The sequence below is a fragment of the Oncorhynchus kisutch genome, linkage group LG11, assembly GCF_002021735.2.
Source record: "Oncorhynchus kisutch isolate 150728-3 linkage group LG11, Okis_V2, whole genome shotgun sequence".
Taxonomy (NCBI): domain Eukaryota; kingdom Metazoa; phylum Chordata; class Actinopteri; order Salmoniformes; family Salmonidae; genus Oncorhynchus; species Oncorhynchus kisutch.
The window spans coordinates 17,063,959-17,086,226 of record NC_034184.2 but is presented as its reverse complement, the minus strand read 5'-3'; the positions used below and the strand labels follow the sequence as shown (position 1 = coordinate 17,086,226).

At 41.2% G+C, this 22,268-nt stretch overlaps 1 protein-coding gene across 2 annotated transcripts in view; it reads left to right on the top strand.

Annotated features, from left to right (window-relative positions):
• The first annotated feature begins 2,149 nt into the window (after positions 1-2,149).
• The window catches only part of LOC109899936 (vinculin), a 76,561-nt gene continuing 56,442 nt past the window's right edge, over positions 2,150-22,268 (top strand). For both annotated transcript variants that reach the window (XM_020495593.2, XM_031835384.1), the window contains exon 1: positions 2,150-2,534. In XM_020495593.2, the coding sequence (XP_020351182.2) occupies positions 2,367-2,534 (168 nt within the window). In that variant the 5' untranslated portion in view covers positions 2,150-2,366. The remainder of the gene's footprint in view (positions 2,535-22,268) is intronic.

The window sequence follows — 22,268 nt, the reverse complement described above, 5'->3', positions numbered from 1 at the left end:
CACACATTTTCCAACTTTAGTGACATAGTGTTCAAGAAAATCTCTGAGACATTGTCACTCCAATTGAGCCCGAAGGCCCAAAAATCGGAGTTACCCATCCTTGGTATAGGCACCAGTGGTGTAATGTACTTAAGTTAAAATACTTTAATGCACTCCTTAATTACTTTTTACGGGTATCTTTACTTTACTTTACTGTTTATATTTTTGACAACTTATACTTTTACTTCACTATATTCCTAAAGAAAATAATGTACTTTTTATTCCATACATTTTCCCTGACACCCAAAATAACTAGTTATATTTTGAATGCTTAGAAGGACAGGAAAATGGTCCAGTTCATGCACCAGAACATCCCTGGCCATCTCTACTGCCACTGATCTGATGGACTCACTAAACACAAATGCTTTGTTTGTAAATGATGCCTGAGTGTTGGAGTATGTCCCTGGCTATCCTTAAATAAAGTAATATATATAAAAAATGCTGCCTTTTGGTTTGCTTAATATCAGGAATTTGAAATGGTTTATACTTTTACTTTTGACACTTAAGTATATTTTAGCAATTACATTTACTTTTGATATTTAAATATATTTAAAACCAAATACTTGTAGACTTTCACTCAAGTAATATTTTACTGGGTGACTTTCACTTTTATTTGAGTCATTTTCTATTAAGGTATCTGTACTTTTACTCAAGTATGACAATTGGGTACTTTTTCCACCACTGATAGGCACCAAAACACTGCAAGATAGAAACAGAACCAGAGCATGAGAGCAGCAGCTGCAGGTTCATCAATCCCTTGAATGTTTACATGATGTCTCAAACAGAGCAACTTCCTTGATTCTTTATTTTTAAGACTCTTCCTTTTTAGGAAGTAGGCTGCTGCCTTGCAGCCTCCTCTTGGGAATCTGTGTGAATTCCTTTGCTGGTTTGGCTGGCAGTTGATTTTCAACCCTCCAATATTGTTATTTAATGTTGTAAAGGGGAGATGGAATTTGAAAAATGTGTTATGCTACACTCAAGTTGCCAGAACGAGAATAAATAATTTTGACCTGAGTTCGAAGCTTATACAAAAGTGCACATGGTTGACACTATACTTCAGTAGGGAAATTGTTTTCCTACATTTACATAATTTAGCAGATGCCCTTATCCAGAGCAATTAGGATTAAGTGCCTTGGCCAACCAACAGATTGGATCCCTGAGCCAACTAGGTGAACAAACTGGCAACCTTTCGGTTACTGGCCCAACGGTCATAACCACTAGGCTACCTGACACCTTTTTTCCTATTAATGGTTCAAGTGTGTTGCCTGCTAAAGTCTGAAAGTGAAAACAATGTGATGAACTTGTTGGAGGGTGATTCCAATTTCACAAGATACAGAACTTGAAAGACTCATAGGATCAACTGTGATTATGTGGATGTAGGAAGAAAAGCTCTGAATAAACTATGGTCAATTGTTGCTGGCAGTGGATGGGACCCAAACTTGAATTTGGGCTCATAAAATCAAACCTTGGGATGGATTTAGCCTATTCAGTTTAGGTCTTATGACTGTCCTGTTAGACAAACATGTTACCTATAAGGATTCAAATTAGTTGTAGGTTACCGGTATGCTTAAATATGATTTCAATTACTTAATCACTGTAGTCTTTCAGCTAATGTGTTATGATAACTATGCAGAAGGCTAATGGAATATTTATCAAATCAATATCTGGGAATTTTATTCACCTAATCAAACCTAATTTTTATTTGGGATATTCTAACTTTCTATTCTATGCTAAAATTATATTGTACTTTACAATTGTTCATTGTACCTTTTTATATAGAAACTGCACAGAGCAGGTATAGCCTACATCCCAAAGCAACTAGACTATATTTCAGTCCCTTCTGCCAGCAATTTGTCACTAGAATTTACACTGTCTATGTCCTTACTGGTTGGAATTTGCTCCTCTCAACAGAAGACGCACGTTTCCCTTTTTAGGGCATGATAATGTATTACGTAATTTTGGGAGAACTCGAGCAAACGCGAATGTGTGGAATAGGTGGGGGCAAATCGGGAAAGATTGGCATCCACTTGCGCCAATCGCGTTGGCGGTAACATTATGCTATTTATCTTATTGGTCGGAGGGTGGACATTACGTTCATTATGGTAAAGTTGCAATTACTTTTCGCGAGGTGCGGTTGGGGATTCTCACGTTGATGGTTGCAAGGGGAGTAGTTCGTGTTCCTAGAGAGTGAAACTGTTCTAGGGAAGGAAAGTGTTGGAGTAACCAAATTAGATTTCATAAAGGCGCAAACAAGAGAGGGAAGTTTTGAAACACAGAACGGGTCTGCCTTTTTCTCTTGGATAGGAGAGCGGACTTAAGTTTTCATCATGCCGGTTTTTCACACAAAGACGATAGAAAGTATCCTAGAGCCGGTGGCTCAGCAGATATCCCACCTGGTGATAATGCACGAAGAAGGTGAAGTGGACGGGAAAGCTATCCCGGATCTCACCGGACCCGTAGCTGCAGTGCAGGCGGCTGTCAGCAACCTGGTCCGGGTAAGTGAACAGTCCACACAATACGCTGGCGTAGGGTTGTTTACCTGTTGCTTGCTGTCTGTGTAGTGCTACATGGTGCCAGTCCGCCGCGATTCCAGTCAATTGTCATTTTATGTGAGAAGTTACGGCTGTGGTTACTTTGTTTCTTTTCATCGGCTGTGGTTACTTTGTTTCTTTTCATCGCTATATCAGTTGGCAACGTAATGGTTTTAGAACTCGAGAGTTGTAGCTACAATGTATATATTGCATTTGGTTGAAGTTCCCTTTCACTTGGGTCATAAGGCAGTGACGCCCTTTTCCCCTTGAAAATATGCTCTGGGCCTGTCCCCCGGAGCTATGTATAAGTCCCCCCGTTGATGTATACGCTATTCTTATGCCAGAGTATTTCAATTGAAAAACTATTGTTAATTGTCATCAACTCAAGTGTTCTCTAAACAATTATTGATATATTCAGCAGTATTTGTATTGTAGCCTTTTGTAAATGCCAACATTTAATTGCATGGAACCACATTGTTTCCTACTTGTGCCAGTAGATGTTTTTTATGAGAATTAATGGAAGTGATGCCGTTATAGTGTAAGCTATTTGACTGGTAAGGGCAACCCCAGTGTATGACAGAGTAATAAGCATTTCTTCACCATATGATCTGCTAATGACAGACAAATCTGTTAGTTAAATCTTCTTCACGTTTGTCTCTGAATATAGCCTATGTATACTGTTCGTTTGCATTTTACTATCAGACACTGGGCATACGGTCGTAAAAATAGCCAAAAAATTTCACACAGTATATGTGTGCTTAACAGTTTTGAATGTAATTAACTACAGTCTGAGCTGTGACTTAGTTGGACAAGTGTAAATCGAATCAAAAGCAGTTAAAACCACTGTGGGAGTGGAAGTTGTGGTCCACACAACAACTTCATACAGTGGATGACTGACTGAACTCCATGGCAGCCAGCAAGCAAGCTAGACCCACAGTCTATGTCCTTATTTGTTAAATGGCAGTTTAGTACAGAATGCAATAGCAATCCAATGGTTTCCTCCCTAATACCGATATTAAGAAGTAGTTGTCTTCTGCAGTCTAAACATGACCATATTACACAGGACATGACCAATGGGAAAATTACCCATAATGGCATTTCCTCTTATTTACAAGAGCATAGCTGAGATTATCACTTTCTAAGTGAGGAAGCTAACAAAAAAGAAAAAGGTGTAATTATCAGTGTCTGCACAGAAATGGTGGTTTCCAAAAAAAGGGAATAAATTTATATTTCATCCAAGTACTGTAGCATCTTAGCTACTCAAACGTCAAATCAAATCAAATCAAATTTTATTTGTCACATACACATGGTTAGCAGATGTTAATGCGAGTGTAGCGAAATGCTTGTGCTTCTAGTTCCGACAATGCAGTAATAACGAACAAGTAATCTAACTAACAATTCCCAAAAAACTACTGTCTTATACACAGTGTAAGGGGATAAGGAATATGTACATAAGGATATATGAATGAGTGATGGTACAAAGCAGCATAGGCAAGATACAGTAGATGATATCGAGTACAGTATAACATATGAGATGAGTATGTAAACAAAGTGGCATAGTTAAAGTGGCTAGTGATACATGTATTACATAAGGATGCAGTCGATGATATAGAGTACAGTATATACATATGCATATGAGATGAATAATGTAGGGTAAGTAACATTATATAAGGTAGCATTGTTTAAAGTGGCTAGTGATATATTTACATAATTTCCCATCAATTCCCATTATTAAAGTGGCTGGAGTTGAGTCAGTGTCATTGACAGTGTGTTGGCAGCAGCCACTCAATGTTAGTGGTGGCTGTTTAACAGTCTGATGGCCTTGAGATAGAAGCTGTTTTTCAGTCTCTCGGTCCCAGCTTTGATGCACCTGTACTGACCTCGCCTTCTGGATGACAGCGGGGTGAACAGGCAGTGGCTCGGGTGGTTGATGTCCTTGATGATCTTTATGGCCTTCCTGTAGCATCGGGTGGTGTAGGTGTCCTGGAGGGCAGGTAGTTTGCCCCCGGTGATGCGTTGTGCAGACCTCACTACCCTCTGGATAGCCTTACGGTTGAGGGCGGTGCAGTTGCCATACCAGGCGGTGATACACCCCGCCAGGATGCTCTCGATTGTGCATCTGTAGAAGTTTGTGAGTGCTTTTGGTGACAAGCCGAATTTCTTCAGCCTCCTGAGGTGCTCGTATAAGCAGGATGATCCAGGCACGCTGTATTCAATTTCAGTATTAGACTCAGTCTTTATTATCAGATTGCTAAACAACCAGAAGTTGTGAAACATAAGTACATTTCACAATACATTTCTCACACTTAAACTAGGCTATATGACATTTACTGTAAGTTAGGCCTATTTCTGCATCACTCTGTGAAGCTAGGAGTCCTTGGCAGTTGTCTGGAGTATACATTTGGACAATTAGACTGGCATCTCCTAGCCTCTCCTCCCAGCAAAGTGATACTCAGTGTAGGAGTATTGGAGGTAGAGTGTTGTTTACTTGTAGGACTCACCCTGGACTGGCCAGGCCAGGCTGGCAGTTAAAGGGAAACTTCACCGCTCAACATTATTTGGGATGTTTTTCCAGTCTCCCTACATAATCATGAGTGCTGAGAGGGTATTTCAGACATAATTATTCACTATAGCTATATTTTTTTATATATTTTATGCACTGGGAGAGCTCAACCAATGATATCATTGCTTGATTTGAGCCTGCTGTCTAATCTAAAAAATAAATGGAGTCATGTTTTGTAGCAATGATTGTGTCCTTTGGGTTTGCGCAGTCACGCTAGCAGCAAGTAGATATGGTTGCCATTGTTCAATTAGAGCCATTGGACTTGTCTCTATGATGTGGCTATCTGCCAGGACATTGCAGGATATTCAGGTTGACAAATTTTCCCTGGCTTTGTAAAAAATTAGTCTGACGGGATGCCTACTTCCTTGTTCAGACCCTCGAAGGCAGGCTTTCCAAAACAGGGGCGGTACTGGTTTACAGGTTCATGGAAGCCATGTTGCCATGCACTGTCCAGCTGAGATTGCTAAATAATTAGCTACAATGGCTGTTTCTAATTCCTCTTTCCAAGAAGAGCTGGACGACAAAACATTTTTTGATCAAATAAAATTTTATTGATCACATACACATGGTTAGCAGATGTTAATGCGAGTGTAGTGAAATGCTTGTGCTTCTAGTTCTGACAGTGCTGTAATATCGAAACAAGTAATCTAACAATTCCCCAACAACTACCTAATACACACAAATCTAAAGGAATGAATAAGAATATGTACATACAAATATATGGATGAGCTGTATAGGCAAGATGCAATAGATGGTATAAGATACAGTATTAGAGGTCGACCGATTAATTGGAATGGCCGATTAATTAGGGCCGATTTCAAGTTTTCATAACAATCGGTAATCGTCACTTTTGGATACCGATCATGGCCAATTACATTGCACTCCACGAGGAGACTGCGTGGCAGGCTAACTACCTGTTATGCGAGTGCAGTAAGGAGCCACGGTAAGGTGCTAGCTAGCATTAAACATATCTTATAAAAAAACAATAAATCTTAACATAATCACTAGTTAACTACAGATGGTTGATAGTTTATCTAGCTTGTCCTGCGTTGCATATAATCGATGCGGTGCCTGTTAATTTATCATTGAATCATAGCCTACTTCGCCAAACGGGTGATTTTACAAGCGCATTCGCAAAAAAAGCACTGTCGTTGCACCAATGTGTACCTAACCATAAACAAACTCCTTTCTTAAAATCAATACTCAAGTATACATTTTTAAACCTGCATATTTAGTAAATATTGCCTGCTAACATGAATTTCTTTTAACTAGGGAAATTGTGTCACTTCTCTTGCGTTCTGTGCAACAGAGTTAGGGTATATGCAGCAGTTTGGCTGCCTGGCTCATTGCGAACTGTTTGAAGACTATTTCTTCCTAACAAAGACTGCCAACTTCGCCAAACGGGGGATGATTTAACAAAAGCGCATTTGCGAAAAAAGCACAATCGTTTGCACGAATGTACCTAACCATAAACATCAATGCCTTTCTTAAAATCAATACACAGTAGTATATTTTTTAAAACCTGCATACAAGAAATCCGGGTTAGCAGGCAATATTAAACTAGGGAAATTGTCACTTCTCTTGCGTTCATTGCATGCAGAGTCAGGGTATATGCAACAGTTTGGGCCGCCTGGCTCGTTGCGAACTAATTTGCCAGAATTTTACGTAATTATGACGTAACATTGAAGGTTGTGCAATGTAACAGGAATATTTAGACTTATGGATGCCACCCGTTAGATAGAATATGGAACGGTTCTGTCACGGTTGTCGTAAGAACGGGACCAAGGAGCAGCGGATATTGATTTCCACATATTTATTCCAAAGTGAAACTTAAGCCAAAAACAAATAAATCAAATACACGAACAACGGAACGTGACTACGTGGTGCACATGCACAAACACAAAATAATATCCCACAAACACAGGTGGAAAAATAGCTACTTAAATAAGATAAATAGCTACTTAAATATGATCCCTAATTAGAGACAACGATTACCAGCTGCCTCTAATTGGGAATCATACGAAACACCTACATAGAAATAATAAACTAGAATACCCCTAGTCACGCCCTGACCTACTACACCATAGATAAACAATGGCTCTCTATGGTCAGGGCGTGACAGGTTCCGTATTTCACTGAAAGTATAAACATTTTGTTTTCGAAATGATAGTTTCCGGATTTGACCATATTAATGACCTAAGGCTCATATCTGTGTGTTATTAGATTATAATTACGTCTATGATTTGATAGAGCAGTCTAACTGAGCGGTGGTAGGCAGCAGCAGGCTCGTAAGCATTAATTCAAACTGTAACGGTCGTTGGCGGTGGAAGAAGGTGAGGACCAATGCGCAGAGTGGTAAGTGTCCATATTTTTAACAACGTAATAGAACACTGAACAAAAACAACAAAGTGAACGAACGAAACCGAAACAGTTCTGTCTGGTGCAGATGTAAACATTCAAAAGAAAACAATCACACCCACCACACAGGTAGGAAAAGGCTACCTAAGTATGATTCTCAATCAGAGACAACTAACGACACCTGCCTCTGATTGAGAACCATACCAGGCCAAACACAAAAACACCACATAGAAAAAGGAACATAGACAACCCACCCAACTCACGCCCTGACCATACTAAAACAAAGAACTAACAAAAGAACTAAGGTCAGAACGTGACACAAACGGCACTTTACTGCTTTTGCCAGCAGCTCTTCGCTGTGCTTCAAGCATTGCGCTGTTTATGACTTCAAGCCTATCAACTCCCAAGATTAGGCGGGCAATATTAAAGTACCTTTTAGAACATCCAATAGTCAAAGGTATATGAAATACAAATGGCATAGAGAGAAATAGTCCTATAATAACTACAACCTAAAACTTCTTACCTGGGTGTCAGGCGTGTGCGTACTTGTGGTGAATTCAGGTGCAGGAGAGCAGAGAATTGTGAACAGGCGCACACTTTATTTTGGCAGGAGAAAGATTACAGACAGACGCAGCTGTGTCAAAAACCTCCAGCCAACAAGGTAAAGTGTAAAGCGTGCAAAAACAGTCACAAAACATGAATGTTTAACAATTCAAACAAGCTTCGTGAAATAACACGGAAATAACAACCGCCAGCCTGGAGCGTTACAAAAACACGTAACACACAAACAATATCACACAAAGACATGAGGGGGAACAGAGGAATAAATACATTCAGTGTAATTGGGGAATGTAAACCAGGTGTGCAAAACAAGACAATACAAATGGATGAATGAAAAATGGAGCGGCGATGGCTAGAAAGCTGGTGACGTCGCCCGCCGAACGCCACCCGAACAAGGAGAGAAGCCGACTACGGCGAAAGTCGTGACACTGGGAATATTGAAGACTCATGTTGAAAGGAACCACCAGCTTTCATATGTTCTCATGTTCTGAGCAAGGAACTGAAACGTTAGCTTTTTTACATGGAACATATTGCGCTTTTACTTTATTTTCCAACACTTTGTTTTTGCATTATTTAAACCAAATTGAACATGTTTCATTATTTATTTGAGACTAAATGGATGTTATTGATGTATTATATTAAGTTAAAATAAAAGTGTTCATTGTTCATTCAGCAACTATATATATATATATATAAAAATTGTCAGATTAATTGGTATCGGCTGTTTTTGGTCCTCCAATAATCGGTATCGGCGTTTTAAAAAATCATAATCGGTCGACCTCTATACAGTATATACACTACATTTCAAAGGTTTGGTGTCACTTAGAATGTCCTTGTTTTTGAAAGAAAAGAAGAAGAAAAAATGTGTCTATTAAAATAACAACAAATTGATCAGAAATACAGTGTAGACATTGTTAAAATTGTAAATGACTAGTGTAGGTGGAAGCAGCAGATAAAAAAAGATTTAAAAAAATGGAATATCTACAGGTGTATCTACAGGTGTACAGAGACCCACTATCAGCAACCATCACTCCTGTGTTCCAATGGAATGTTGTGTTAGCTAACCCAAGTTGATCATTTTTAAAGGCTAATTGGTCATTAGAAAAACCTTTTGCAATTATGTTAGCACAGCTGAAAAGTGTTGTTCTGCTTAAAGAAGCAAGAAAACTGGCCTTCTTTAGACGAGGTGAGTATCTGGAGCATCAGCATTTGTGGGTTCGATTACAGGCTCAAAATGGCCAGAAACAAATAACTCTTCTGAAACTCGTCAGTCAATTCTTGTTCTGAGAAAAGAAGGCTATTCCATGCAGGAAATTTCCAAGAAACTGAAGGTCTTGTACAACGCTGTGTACTACTCCCTTCACAAAACAGAGCAAACTGGCCCTAACCAGAATAGAAAGACGAGTGGGAAGCCCCGGTGCACAACTGAGCAAGAGGACAAGTATATTAGAGTATCTAGTTTGAGAAACAGATGCCTCACAAGTGGCAGTTTGGCAGTTTCATTAAATAGTACCCACAAAACACCAGTCTCAATGTCAACAGTGAAGAGGAGACTCCGGGATGCTGGCCTTCTAGGCAGAGTTGCAAGAAAAAGCCATATCTCAGACTGGCCAATAAAAATAAAAGATTAAGATGGGCAAAAGAACACAGACAATGGATAGAGGAACCATGCCTAGAAGGCCAGCATCCCGGAGTCACCTGTTCACCTTGTTTTTTGAGTGCTCAATCTTCTTAGCTCTTTATTCCATGATCTTCTTTGTTTGTCAGAAACAGAAATGTTGAATTTTAAGCACAATTTTGGCCATATTCCTTGGGTGGTTGTGTAGAAGAAATCAGCCATGATGGCCTGAATGCATCCCTAAAGAAAGACACGTCCCACTATAAATAAGAGTAAGTAGCCTGGCATTTGAGCCTTGGCTTGTGCGTGCCGGGATGACTCATTTCCCACTATAGCAAGTGTTATTTAGGCAGGCATACTAGTCAGCAGGCATAGTTTTGAGATGACTAAAAGGGTGATTTTCAAAGAGGCCTGCTGTACTTAATCATTTCTGCAGTTCCTTTTTATGGTCTTTTAAGAAGTGCCATTGACGTTCTACTCAGTCACAGGGTCTTGGCACAGACTGGGAACTGAATGTTTGTCGGCCTGCTTCTACAGCCAAGTCTCTCCAAGGCAAGGTCTGAAGACTGGAGACTTCATGCACAATTAAACAAACCTTCAGCACTGTGGTGTAGATGGTGCTTAACTGTACTTTGATTGGCCTTGCTAAGTCCTGGGCTAAGGGAAGGGAGCACTGCTGCTACTTTGCTCTTTTGGGATTTGCATTATGACACAGCTTTGATGCGTAGCTACACATCTTTACTCAACAAATAACTACATAATAAAGTATTTTATGTTAAGATATGGATTTAGCCTGTTTTGCCATCTAACTAATTGATTCAGAGGAACCGCCGCTTCCCAAATAGAACCCTATTCCTTATATAGTGCACTAGTCTTGACCGGAGCCCTATTGGGAATAGGGTGCCATTTTGGCCTCTGTTTTTCTCATCGATCACATGAAGATGGGCTTTTGAGAATAGGTGGAAGGAGAGGTGAGATGGGAGTCAGGGTGAGGTATAGTGAGAATGGAAGTGCAGTTAGTCAAATCAGGAAGCCTTGGATAAAGGCTGTGGATCTGAATCCACCAGCAGTAGTAGTCCAGTGCTGCAACAACAGCTGTTTCGTACAACATAGGAAGGGAGGGAAATAAATCAACTTCAACTCTGCTGGGCACTGATGAGCTATCCTCCCTCCCTTCCCTCCCCCCAGCGATGATACATTGCTGGCCCTAAAGACCACAACAGCCATGGGGAAATAGTGTGTAGTCAGATGTGTCAGGAAACCACCAGAGGTTTTGTGTTCCATCGAGCCACCTCAGCTGCTGTGGTTGTGTGGTGTAAGCTGCATCTCAAATGGCACCCTTTATCCTATATACGGTGCATTCGGAAAGTTCAGACCCCTTGACATTTTCCACATTTTGTTACGTTACAGCCTTATTCTAAAATGTATTTAAAAAAAAATCCTCATCAATATACACAATACCCCATAATTCATTAAGAATGAACTGAAATATCACATTTACATAAGTATTCAGACCCTAAACTCAGTACTTTGTTGAAGCACAGTTGGCAGTGATTACAGCCGAGTCTTCTAGGGTATGACACTGCAAGCTTGGCACACCTGTATTTGAGGAGTTTCTCCCATTCTTCTCTGCAGATCCTCTCTAGTTTTGTCAGGTTAGATGGGGAGCGTCGCTGCACAGCTATTTTAAGGTCTATCCAGAGATGTTTGATCGGATTCAAGTCCGGGCTCTGGCTGGGCCACTCAAGGACATTCAGAGACTGGTCCTGAAGCCACTCCTGCATTGTCTTGGCTTTGTGCTTAGGTTCGTTGTCCTGTTGGAAGGTGAACCTTCACCCCAGTCTGAGGCCCTGAGCACTCTGGAGCAGGTTTTCATCAAGGTCCTCTCTGTACTTTGCTCCGTTCCTCGTTCCTGACTAGTCTCCTAGTCCCTACCTCTAAAAAACATCCCCACAGCATGATGCTGCCACCACCATGCTTCATCATAGGGATGGTGTCAGGTTTCCTCCAGACGGGTCACTTGTCATTCAGGCCATAGAGTTCAATCTTGGTTTCATCAGACCAGAAAATCTTGTTTCTCGTGGTCTGAGAGTCCTTTTGGTGCCTTTTGGCTAACTCCAAGCGGGCTGTCATGTAGATTATACTGATGATTGGCTTCCGTCTTGTCACGCTACCATAAATGCCTGACTAGTGGAGTGCTGCAGAGATGTTTGTCCTTCTGAAAAGTTCTCCCATCTCCATAGAGGAACACTTGAGCTCTGCCAGAGTGACCATTGGGTTCTTGGTCACTTCCTTGACCAAGGCCCTTCTCCCCCGATTGCTCAGTTTGGCCAGGTGGCCAGCTCTAGGAAGAGTCTTGGTGATTCCAACCTTCTTCCATTTAAGAATGATGGAGGACACTGTGTTCGTGGGGGCCTTCAATGCTGCAGATATTTGTTGTTATTCTTCACCGGATCTGCTCTTTGAGCTCCTGTCTCGGAGCTCTACGGACAATTCCTTCGACCTCATGACTTGGTTTCTGCTCTGACATGCACTGTCAACAGTGGGACCTTATATAGACAGGTGTGTGCCTTTCCAAATCATGTCCAATCAATTGAATTTACCACAGGTGGATTCTAATCAGGTTGTAGAAACATCTCAAGGATGATCAATGGAAACAGGATGCACCGTAGCATAATTTTGAGTCTCATAGCAAAGTGTCTGAATACTCATGTAATTAAGTTTAAATTAGTTTATTTTTATAAATTAGCAAAAATATCTAAACCTGTTTTTGCTTTGTCATTGAGGTATTGTGTGTCGATTGTTAAGGATTTTAACGTAACAAAATGTGGAAAAAGGGAAGGGGTCTCAATACTTTCTGAATGCACTGTTGTGTACTACTTTTGACCAGGGCCCATAGGGCTCTGCTCAAAGGTAGTGCTCTATGTAAGGAATAGGGTGCCATTTGGGACGCAAACGTGGTGTACGGTGTGGCTGTCAGTGTCACCTCAGCTGTTTGAAAAGAAAAAGATTGAAAAGATTACTCTTAAGACTCGGATGGTAAATTCATTTTAGAAATAGTATGCTTGTAGACCGGAAGTTGTTCTCAATGAATTATGACCAAAAATATCTGCTCAATGCATCTTGTGAAAACGTATGAATAGGAATATTGTCATGAGACAGACTCATGATAGACTATTACTCTGTATCATGAGAGATGGCCAAGAAGTGTGTCTGATGCATGCTTCCTTGCTGTATGGTTTCTTTTGGCGCACAGGCCTAGTGAGGCATTTGATTTGTGTCTGTCACCACCTTGGCTACACTCTGTGCACTTCCTGAACTATATTAATAACCCCTGCTTGACGTGACGAGACAGTTGCGGGATAAACCTACACTATATATAAAAAGGTGTGTGGACAACCCTTTCAAATGTGTGGATTCGGCTATTTCAGCCACATCCGTTGCTGACAGGTGTATAAAATCGAGCACACAGCCATGCAATCTTCATAGACAAACTTTGGCAGTAGGATGGCGTTACGGAAGAGCTCAGTGACTTTCAACGTGACACCGTCATAGGATGCCACCTTTCCAACAAGTCAGTTAGTCAAATTTCTTCCCGCTAGAGCTACCCCAGTCAACTGTAAGTGCTGTTATTGTAAAGTAGAAATGTCTAGGAGCAACAACAACTCAGCCACGAAGTGGTAGGCCACGTTTTTACTCAAACGTTGATCAATGTACACTGTCCCTGTAAAAATAAACTCAAACCTCACAGAACAGGAATGCTGAAGCGCGTCACATGTGAAAATTGTCTGTCCTCGGTTGCAACACTCACAACCATGTTTCAAACTGCCTCTGGAAGCAACGTCAGCACAATAACTATTTGTCTGCTGGAGTGGTGTAAGGCTCGCCGTCATTGGACTGGAGCAGTGGAAACTCGTTCTCTGGAGTGCTGAATCACACTTCACCATCTGGCAGTCCGACTGATGAATCTGCGCTTGGCGGATGCCAGGAGAACGCTACCTGCCCCAAAACAACTGTACAGTTTGGTGGGGCCAGGCCTCATTGCCCGACCTCAACAATGCTCTTGTGGCTGAATGGAAGCAATTCCCCGTAGCAATCTTTTAACATCTTTTTATGTATTTATTGTTATTTAACTAAGCAAGTCAGTTAAGAACAAATTCTTATTTATAATGACAGCCTACCAAAAGGCCTCCTGTGGGGACAGGGGCTGGGATTAAAAATAAAATACAAATATTGGACAAAACACACATCACGACAAGAGAGACAACACTATATAGAGACCTAAGGCCACAACATAGCATGGCAGCAACACATGAAAACACAGCATGGTAGCAGCACAACATGACAACTAGAGGTCGACCGATTAATCGGAATGGCCGATTTAATTAGGGCCGATTTCAAGTTTTCTTAACAATCGGAATATATATATTTTTTTACACCTTTATTTAGCTAGGCAAGTCAGATAAGAATACATTCTTATTTTCAATGACGTCCTAGGAACGGTGGGTTAACTGCCTCGTTCAGGGGCAAAACGACCGATTTTTACCTTGTCAGCTCGGGGGATTCAATCTTGCAACCTTACAGTTAACAAGTCCAGCGCTCTAACCACCTGCCTCTCATTGCACTCCACGAGGAGACTGCCTGTTACGCGAATGCAGTAAGCCAAGGTAAGTTGCTAGCTAGCATTAAACTTATCTTATATAAAAACAATCAATCATAATCACTAGTTAACTACACATGGTTGATGATATTACTAGTTTATCTAGCGTGTCCTGCGTTGCATATAATCGATGCGGTGCGTATCGTTGCTCCAATGTGTACCTAACCATAAACTTCAATGTGTCACGTCTAATCAAGGTGGGTGGAATCAGGCGCAGAGAGCAGAATGCGATTTTGAAGTTTATTCTCCGGTAGACAAACAAACACGGTCAACCCAAACAAACACAGGGTGAAATTATCCAACATAGGATAACAAACAAACCGGAGAATAAGAAAACCACGACAGACGAAAATGAATGACAAAATAAACAATCCCACACAAACAAGGGTGGGACAACCTACATTAAATACAGACACTAATTAACTAAACAACACACAGGTGAAACCAATCAGACAAAACCAACAGATACACGAAAAGGGATCGGTAGTGGCTAGTAGGACGGTGACGACGAACGCCGAGCACCGCCCGAACGGGCAGGAGAGCAAACCTCGGCGGAAGTCGTGACACAATGCCTTTCTTAAAATCAATACACAGAAGTATATATTTTTAAACCTGCATATTTAGCTAAAGGAAATCCAGGTTAGCAGGCAATATTAACGAGGTGAAATTGTGTCACTTCTCTTGCGTTCATTGCACGCAGAGTCAGTGTATATGCAACAGTTTGGGCCACCTAATTTGCCAGAAGTTTACGTCATTATGACATAACATTGAAGGTTGTGCAATGTAACAGTAATATTTAGACGTATGGATGCCACCCATTAGATAAAATACGGACCGGTTCCGTATTTCACTGAAAGAATAAACATCTTGTTTTCGAGATGATAGTTTCCGGTTTCGACCATATTAATGACCTAAGGCTCGTATTTCTGTGTGTTATTATGTTATAATTAAGTATGATTTGATAGAGCAGTCTGACTGAGCGATGGTAGGCACCAGCAGGCTCGTAAGCATTCATTCAAACAGCACTTTTGTGTGTTTGCCAGCAGCTGTTTATGACTTCACACCTATCATCTCCCGATATTAGGCTCGTGTAACCGATGTGAAATGGCTAGCTAGTTAGCGGGGTGCGTGCTAATAGCGTTTCAAACGTCACTTTCTCTGAGACTTGGAGTGGTTGTTCCCCTTGCTCTGTAAGGGCTGCTGCTTTTGTGGAGCGATGGGTAAGGCTGCTTCGAGGGTGACTGTTGACGATGTGTTCCTGGTTCGAGCCCAGGTAGGAGCAAGGAGAGGGACGGAAGCTATACTGTTACACTGGCAATACTAAAGTGCCTATAAGAACATCCAATAGTCAAAGGTTAATGAAATACAAATGGTATAGAGAGAAATAGTCCTATAATTCCTATATTAACTACAACCTAAAACTTCTTACCTGGGAATAATGAAGACTCATGTTAAAAGGAACCACCAGCTTTCATATGTTCTCATGTTCTGAGCAAGGAACTTAAACGTTAGCTTTCTTACATGGCACATATTGCACTTTAACTTTCTTCTCCAACACTTTGTTTTTGAATTATTTAAACCAAATTGAACATGGTTCATTATTTATTTGAGGCTAAATTGATTTTATTGATGTATTATATTAAGTTAAAATAAGTGTTCATTCATTATTGTTGTAATTGTCATTATTACAAATAAATAAATAAAAACCGTCCGATTAATCGGTATCGGCTTTTTTTGGCCCTCCAATAATCGGTATCGGTATCGGCATTGAAAAATCATAATCGGTCGACCTCTAATGACGACAACATGGTACTGTAGCAACACATGGCAGCAGCACAACAGGGTAGCAGCACAAAACATGGTACAAACATTATTGGGCACAGACAACAGCACAAAGGGCAAGAAGGTAGAGACAACAATACATCATCCGAAGCAGCCACAACTGTTAGTAAGAGTGTCCACGATTGAGTCTTTGAATGAAGAGATTGAGATAAAACTGTCTAGTTTGAGTGTTTGTTGCAGCTCGTTCCAGTCGCTAGCTGCAGTGAACTTAAAAGACGAGCGACCCAGGGATGTGTGTGTGCTTTGGAGAACTTTATCAGAATGTGACTGGCAGAACGGGTGTTGTATGTGGAGGATGAGGGCTGCAGTAGATATCTCAGATGAGGGGGAGTGAGGCCTAAGAGTGTTTTATAAATAAGCATCAACCAATGGGACTTGCAACGGGTATATAGAGATGACCAGTTTACAGAGGAGTATAGAGTGCAGTAATGTGTCCCATAAGGAGCATTGGTGGCAAATCTGATGTTCGAATGGTAAAGAACATCTAGCCGCTCGAGAGCACACTTACCTGCCGATCTATAGATTACGTCTCCGTAATCTAGCATGTGTAGGATGGTCATCTGAATCAGGATTAGTTTGGCAGCTGTGGTAAAGAGGAGCGATTATGACAGAGGAAACCAAGTCTAGATTTAACCTTAGCCTGCAGCTTTGATATGTGCTGAGAGGACAGTGTACAGTCTAACCATACTCCCAAGTATTTGTATGAGGTGAGTACATCAAGCTCTTAATCCTCAGAGGTAGTAATCACACCGGTGGGGAGAGGGGCATTCTTCTTACCAAACCACATGACCTTTGTTTTGGAGGTGTTCAAGACAAGGTTAAGGGCCGAGAAAGCTTGTTGGGACACCAATAAAGATTTGTTGTAGAGCGTTAAACACAAAATCCGAGTATGACTATCATCTGCACATACAGTAAATGGACGAGAGAGCTTGAGCTATGTTGATATAAATTGACAAGAGCGTGGGTTCTAGGATCGAACATTGGAGTACTCCCTTGGTGACAGGCAGTAGCTAAGACAGCAGATGTTCTGACATTACACACTCTCTTTGAGAGAGGTAGTTAGAAAACCAGGTAAAAGACCACTCAGAGACACTAATACTCCTTATTCGGCCCACAAGAATGGAATGGTCTACCGTATCAAGTCAATAACAAGTAAATAAAAAAAGCAGCAGAACATTGCTTAGAATCAAGGGCAATGGTGACATCATTGAGGACCTATTTCTTTTACCAAATATTTTTTTTCTCCCCAATTTTGTGGTATCCAATTGGGAGTTAGTCTTGTCCCATCGCTGCAACTCCCATACAGACATGGGAGAGGTGAAGATCAAGAGCAGTGCATCCTCCGAAACACGACCCAGCTAAACCACACTGCTCTTATCACAATGCCTGCTTAACCCAGAAGCCAGCTGCACCAATATGTCGGAGGTGCCTGGCCCGCCACAGGAGTCGCTAGAGCACGATGGGACAAGCACATTCCGGCCGGCCAAACCATCCCCTAATCCGAACGATGCTGGGCCAATTGTGTGCCTCACCTTGTGTCTGCCAGTTGCGGCCGCTGCAACAGAGCCTGGACTTGAACCAAGATCTCTAGTGGCACAGCTAGACCAGTGTGCCACTCAGGAGGCCATTGGGGATCTTTAAGGATGCAGTGACGCATCCATAACCTGGGTGGAAAGCAGATTGCATACCAGAGAGAATACTATGGACATCAAGAAAGCCAGTCAGTTGATTATTGACAAGTTTTTCCAACACTTTTGATAAACAGGCCAAAATATAATTTGACCTATAACAGTTAGGATCATGTTGATCTCTACATTTTAAATAAAGGATGCACCTTGGCTGCCTTCCAAACAATGGGAACCTCCCCAGAGAGGAGAGACAGGCTTGGCGATGATAGGGGCAACAACCTCATTTTTGGGGGGTCAAGTTTAAGGAGCTCCTTTAGCACCTTGGACTCAGTGGAAAAAGAGGGAGGAGCATTGGGAATAGTCACATTAGAAGGGGTGGGAAATGAGGAAATGTTGGACGGGCAAGCATGCATGGCAGAGTCAAATAGGAATCCTGACTTATTGAAGTGATGATTAAAGACCTCAGTCGTACTCATTGTCAGAAACAACCACATCATCATTAAGGGACATGGGCAGGTCTTTAACTGTTTTACAGAACCCACAGAGAAAGAGCTGCTCCTTAACTTCTTTCGGATCAACAACATCCAGTGAAAATTGTAGAGCGCGAAATTAAAAAAACAAAAGTAGTAATAATAAACATTCATAAAAATACAAGTGTTATACACCGTTCTTTAGCTTAGAATATTGGTAATTGAACCACTTAGTCTGATTTACAATAGGCTTTACGGCCATAACATTTGATCGTCTGAGGTCAGCGCTTCACCCACTTGCTGCATTAACATGAATTCATAACCTGCACAGGTGTCACAAAACTCAAATATAGCGATAAAATAAATCCATTACCTTTGAAGATCTTCATCTTTTTGCAATCCAGAGGGTCCCAGTTACACAATGAATGGTCGTTTTGTTCGATAAAGTTTTGTTCGATAAAGTCCTTCTGTATATCCCCAAAAGGTCAGTTTAGTTGGCTCGCTTCATTCAATAATCCACCAGTTTCCCCTCGTTGAAAATGCATACAAAATGAATCCCAAACATTACCAATATACTTAATCCAAACAAGTCAAACAACATTCCTAATCAATCCTCAGGTACCCTAATATGTAAATAAATGATAAAATGTAAGATGGAAATAGTCTGTTCATTCCCGGAGATAAATTACAAAGTGCGTGCCCTCACCGGAGCACGCCACAAACATTTTCCAACCAAGCAGTGGCATAACGAAAGTCAGAAATAGCAAAAAAATAAATCACTTACCTTAGAAGATATTCATCTTTTTGCAATCCAAAGGGTCCCAGTTACACAACGAATGGTTGTTTTGTTCGATAAAGTTCTTCTTTATATCCCAAAAATGTCAGTTTATTTGGCGCGTTTGATTCAGAAATACACGTTCCAACTCGCCCAACATGCTTACAAAGGAATCTAAATCGTTACCTGTAAACTTCGTCCAAACTGTTCAAACAATGTTTCTAATCCAACCTCAGGTACCCTAATATGTAAATAATTGATAACATTTAAGATGGAGTAAACTGTGTTCAATACCGGAGAAAAAGAACAAGGAGTGTACACTCATTTATGCACGCCAAAAGACTAGAGTCCTTCTGAGGGATACTTCAAAAGAATACGAATACTTCTTCATTTTTCAAAAACAAGCATGAAACAATTTCTAAAGACTGTTGACATCTTGTGGAAGTAGGAACTGCAATCTGGGTCCTAATTATTAGATTTTCCCATAGAAAAACATTGAAAAGTCCTATGACCTCAAAAAAAATCCTGGATGGATTGTCCTTAGGGTTTCGCCTGACAAATCTGTTCTGTTATACTCGCAGACATTATTGTAACAGTTTCAGAAACTTTTGAGTGTTTTCTATCCAATACTACTATGCATATGCATATGCTAGCTTACTTTGGGCACCTCAGTCATCCAAACTTCCAAATACTGCCTCCTAGCCTTAAAAAATTTAAGTAACTAACTTTGGTCTTCCGGATAGCCTGAGTGCACATAGTTCTAATGTGCCTGAACAAGAGCCAGTCAGCCTGAGTGTGCGTGTGCCAAGCGATTTGCCAAATGGAATTCTTGAGGTGGAGTAACTCTGCCAGATCACGGTCGAACCAAGGTCTGAACCTGTTTTTTAATTCTCATTTTCTTTATTTGTTAACGATACTACTAAAAATATTTTTTAAAGGTCCAAGCGTCTTCAACAAAAGGGGATCAAGCTGATTCTATACCAATTTACAGAGGCCAGATAATGAAGGAACGCTTGCTCATTAAAGTTTTTTTGCAAGCGTCTATGACAAGTCAGGACAGGTTGTTGTTACGGAGTCTAGTTGACAGGTAATCGACTAGCCGGACTGTTCCCCGGACTCCGCGTGTAGGGATTTGTACAATGCATGAACAAGGCTATTGAACTTGACATTGGTGTCTGTCCTTATTGCTTCATCCAACATATCATACTGAAACAGTTGTTTCACTGAGCAGCTGTTACGAACACAGGCTGTAAAACAATGATCACTAAAGTCATTATAGAAAACACAAAACTGATACCTATCAGGATTATTTGTAAGGATAACATCAAGGACAGTAGTCTTTTCTGGGTGATTGGAGTAAGGATGCACAATATATCTGTAAGCATATCAGAATCGGCCGATATTAGCTAAAAATGCCAACATCCGCATCGGCCCGATGTCAAGTTTAACACCAATGTCAAAGCTGACGTGCGTATCTACAGTGAGGGGGGAAAGTATTTGATCCCCTACTGGTTTTGTACATTTGCCCACTGACAAATGATCCGTCTATAATTTTAATGGTAGGTTCTGAAATCCTGAAAAACGCATGTCAAAAATGTTAGAAATTGATTTGCATTTTAATGAGGGAAATAAGTATTTGACTCCCTCTCATTCAGAAAGATTTCTGGTTACCAGGTGTCTTTTATGCAGGTAACGAGCTGAGATTAGGAGCACACTCTTAAAGGGAGTGCTCCTAATCTCAGTTTGTTACATGTATAACAGACACCTGTCCACAGAAGCAATCAATCAATCAGATTCCAAACTCTCCACCATGGCCAAGACCAAAGAGCTCTCCAAGGATGTCAGGGACAAGATTGTAGACCTACACACGGCTGGAATGGGCTACAAGACCATCGCCAAGCAGCTTGGTGAGAAGGTGATAACAGTTGGAAGAAACAAATGGAAGAAACACAAAAGAACTGTCAATCTCCCTCGGCCTGGGGGTCCATGCAAGATCTCACCTCGTGGAGTTGCAATGATAATGAGAACAGTGAGGAATCAGCTCAGAACTACACGGGAGGATCTTGTCAATGATCTCAAGGCAGCTGGGACCATAGTCACCAAGAAAACAATTGGTAACATACTACGCCTTGAAGGACTGAAATCCTGCAGCGCCCGCAAGGTCCTCCTGCTCAAGAAAGCACATATACATGCCCGCCTAACGTTTGCCAATGAACATCTGAATGATTCAGAGGACAACTGGGTGAAAGTGTTGTGGTCAGATGAGACCAAAATGGAGCTCTTTGGAATCAACTCAACTCGCCGTGTTTGGAGGAGGAGGCATGCTGCCTATGACCCCAAGAACACCATCCCCACCGTCAAACATGGAGGTGGAGACATTATGCTTTGGGGGTGTTTTTCTGCTAAGGGGACAGGACAACTTTACCGCATCAAAGGGACGATGGACGGGGCCATGTACCGTCAAATCTTGGGTGAGAACCTCCTTCCCTCAGCCAGTGCATTGAAAATGGGTCGTGGATGGGTATCCCAACATTACAATGAGTCAAAACACACGGGCCAAGGCCACAAAGGAGTGGCTCAAGAAGAAGCACATTAAGATCCTGGAGTGGCCTAGCCAGTCTCCAGACCTTAATCCCATAGAAAATCTGTGGAGGGAGCTGAAGGTTCGAGTTGCCAAACGTCAGCCTCAAACCCTTAATGACTTGGAGAAGATCTGCAAAGAGGAGTGGGACAAAATCCATGTGTGCAAACCTGGTGGCCAACTACAAGAAACGTCTGACCTCTGTGATTGCCAACAAGGGTTTTGCCACCAAGTACTATGTCATGTTTTGCAGAGGGGTCAAATACTTATTTCCCTCATTAAAATGCAAATCAATTTATAACATTTTTGACATGCATTTTTCTGGATTTTGTTGTTATTCAGTCTCTCACTGTTCAAATAAACCTACCATTAAAATTATAGCCTGATAATTTCTTTGTCCGTGGGCAAACGTACAAAATCAGCAGGGGATCAAATACTTTTTTCCCTCACTGTAAAGTTAAAGTCGGAAGTTTACATTGGAGTCATTAAAACTTGTTTTTCAACCACTCCACAAATGTCTTGCTAACTGTAGTTTTGGCATGTCGGTTGGGCATCTACTTTGTGCATGACACAGCCGTACATAATCCATCTGTAAATAGCCCACCCAATCTACCTACCTCATCTCCATACTGTTTTTATTTA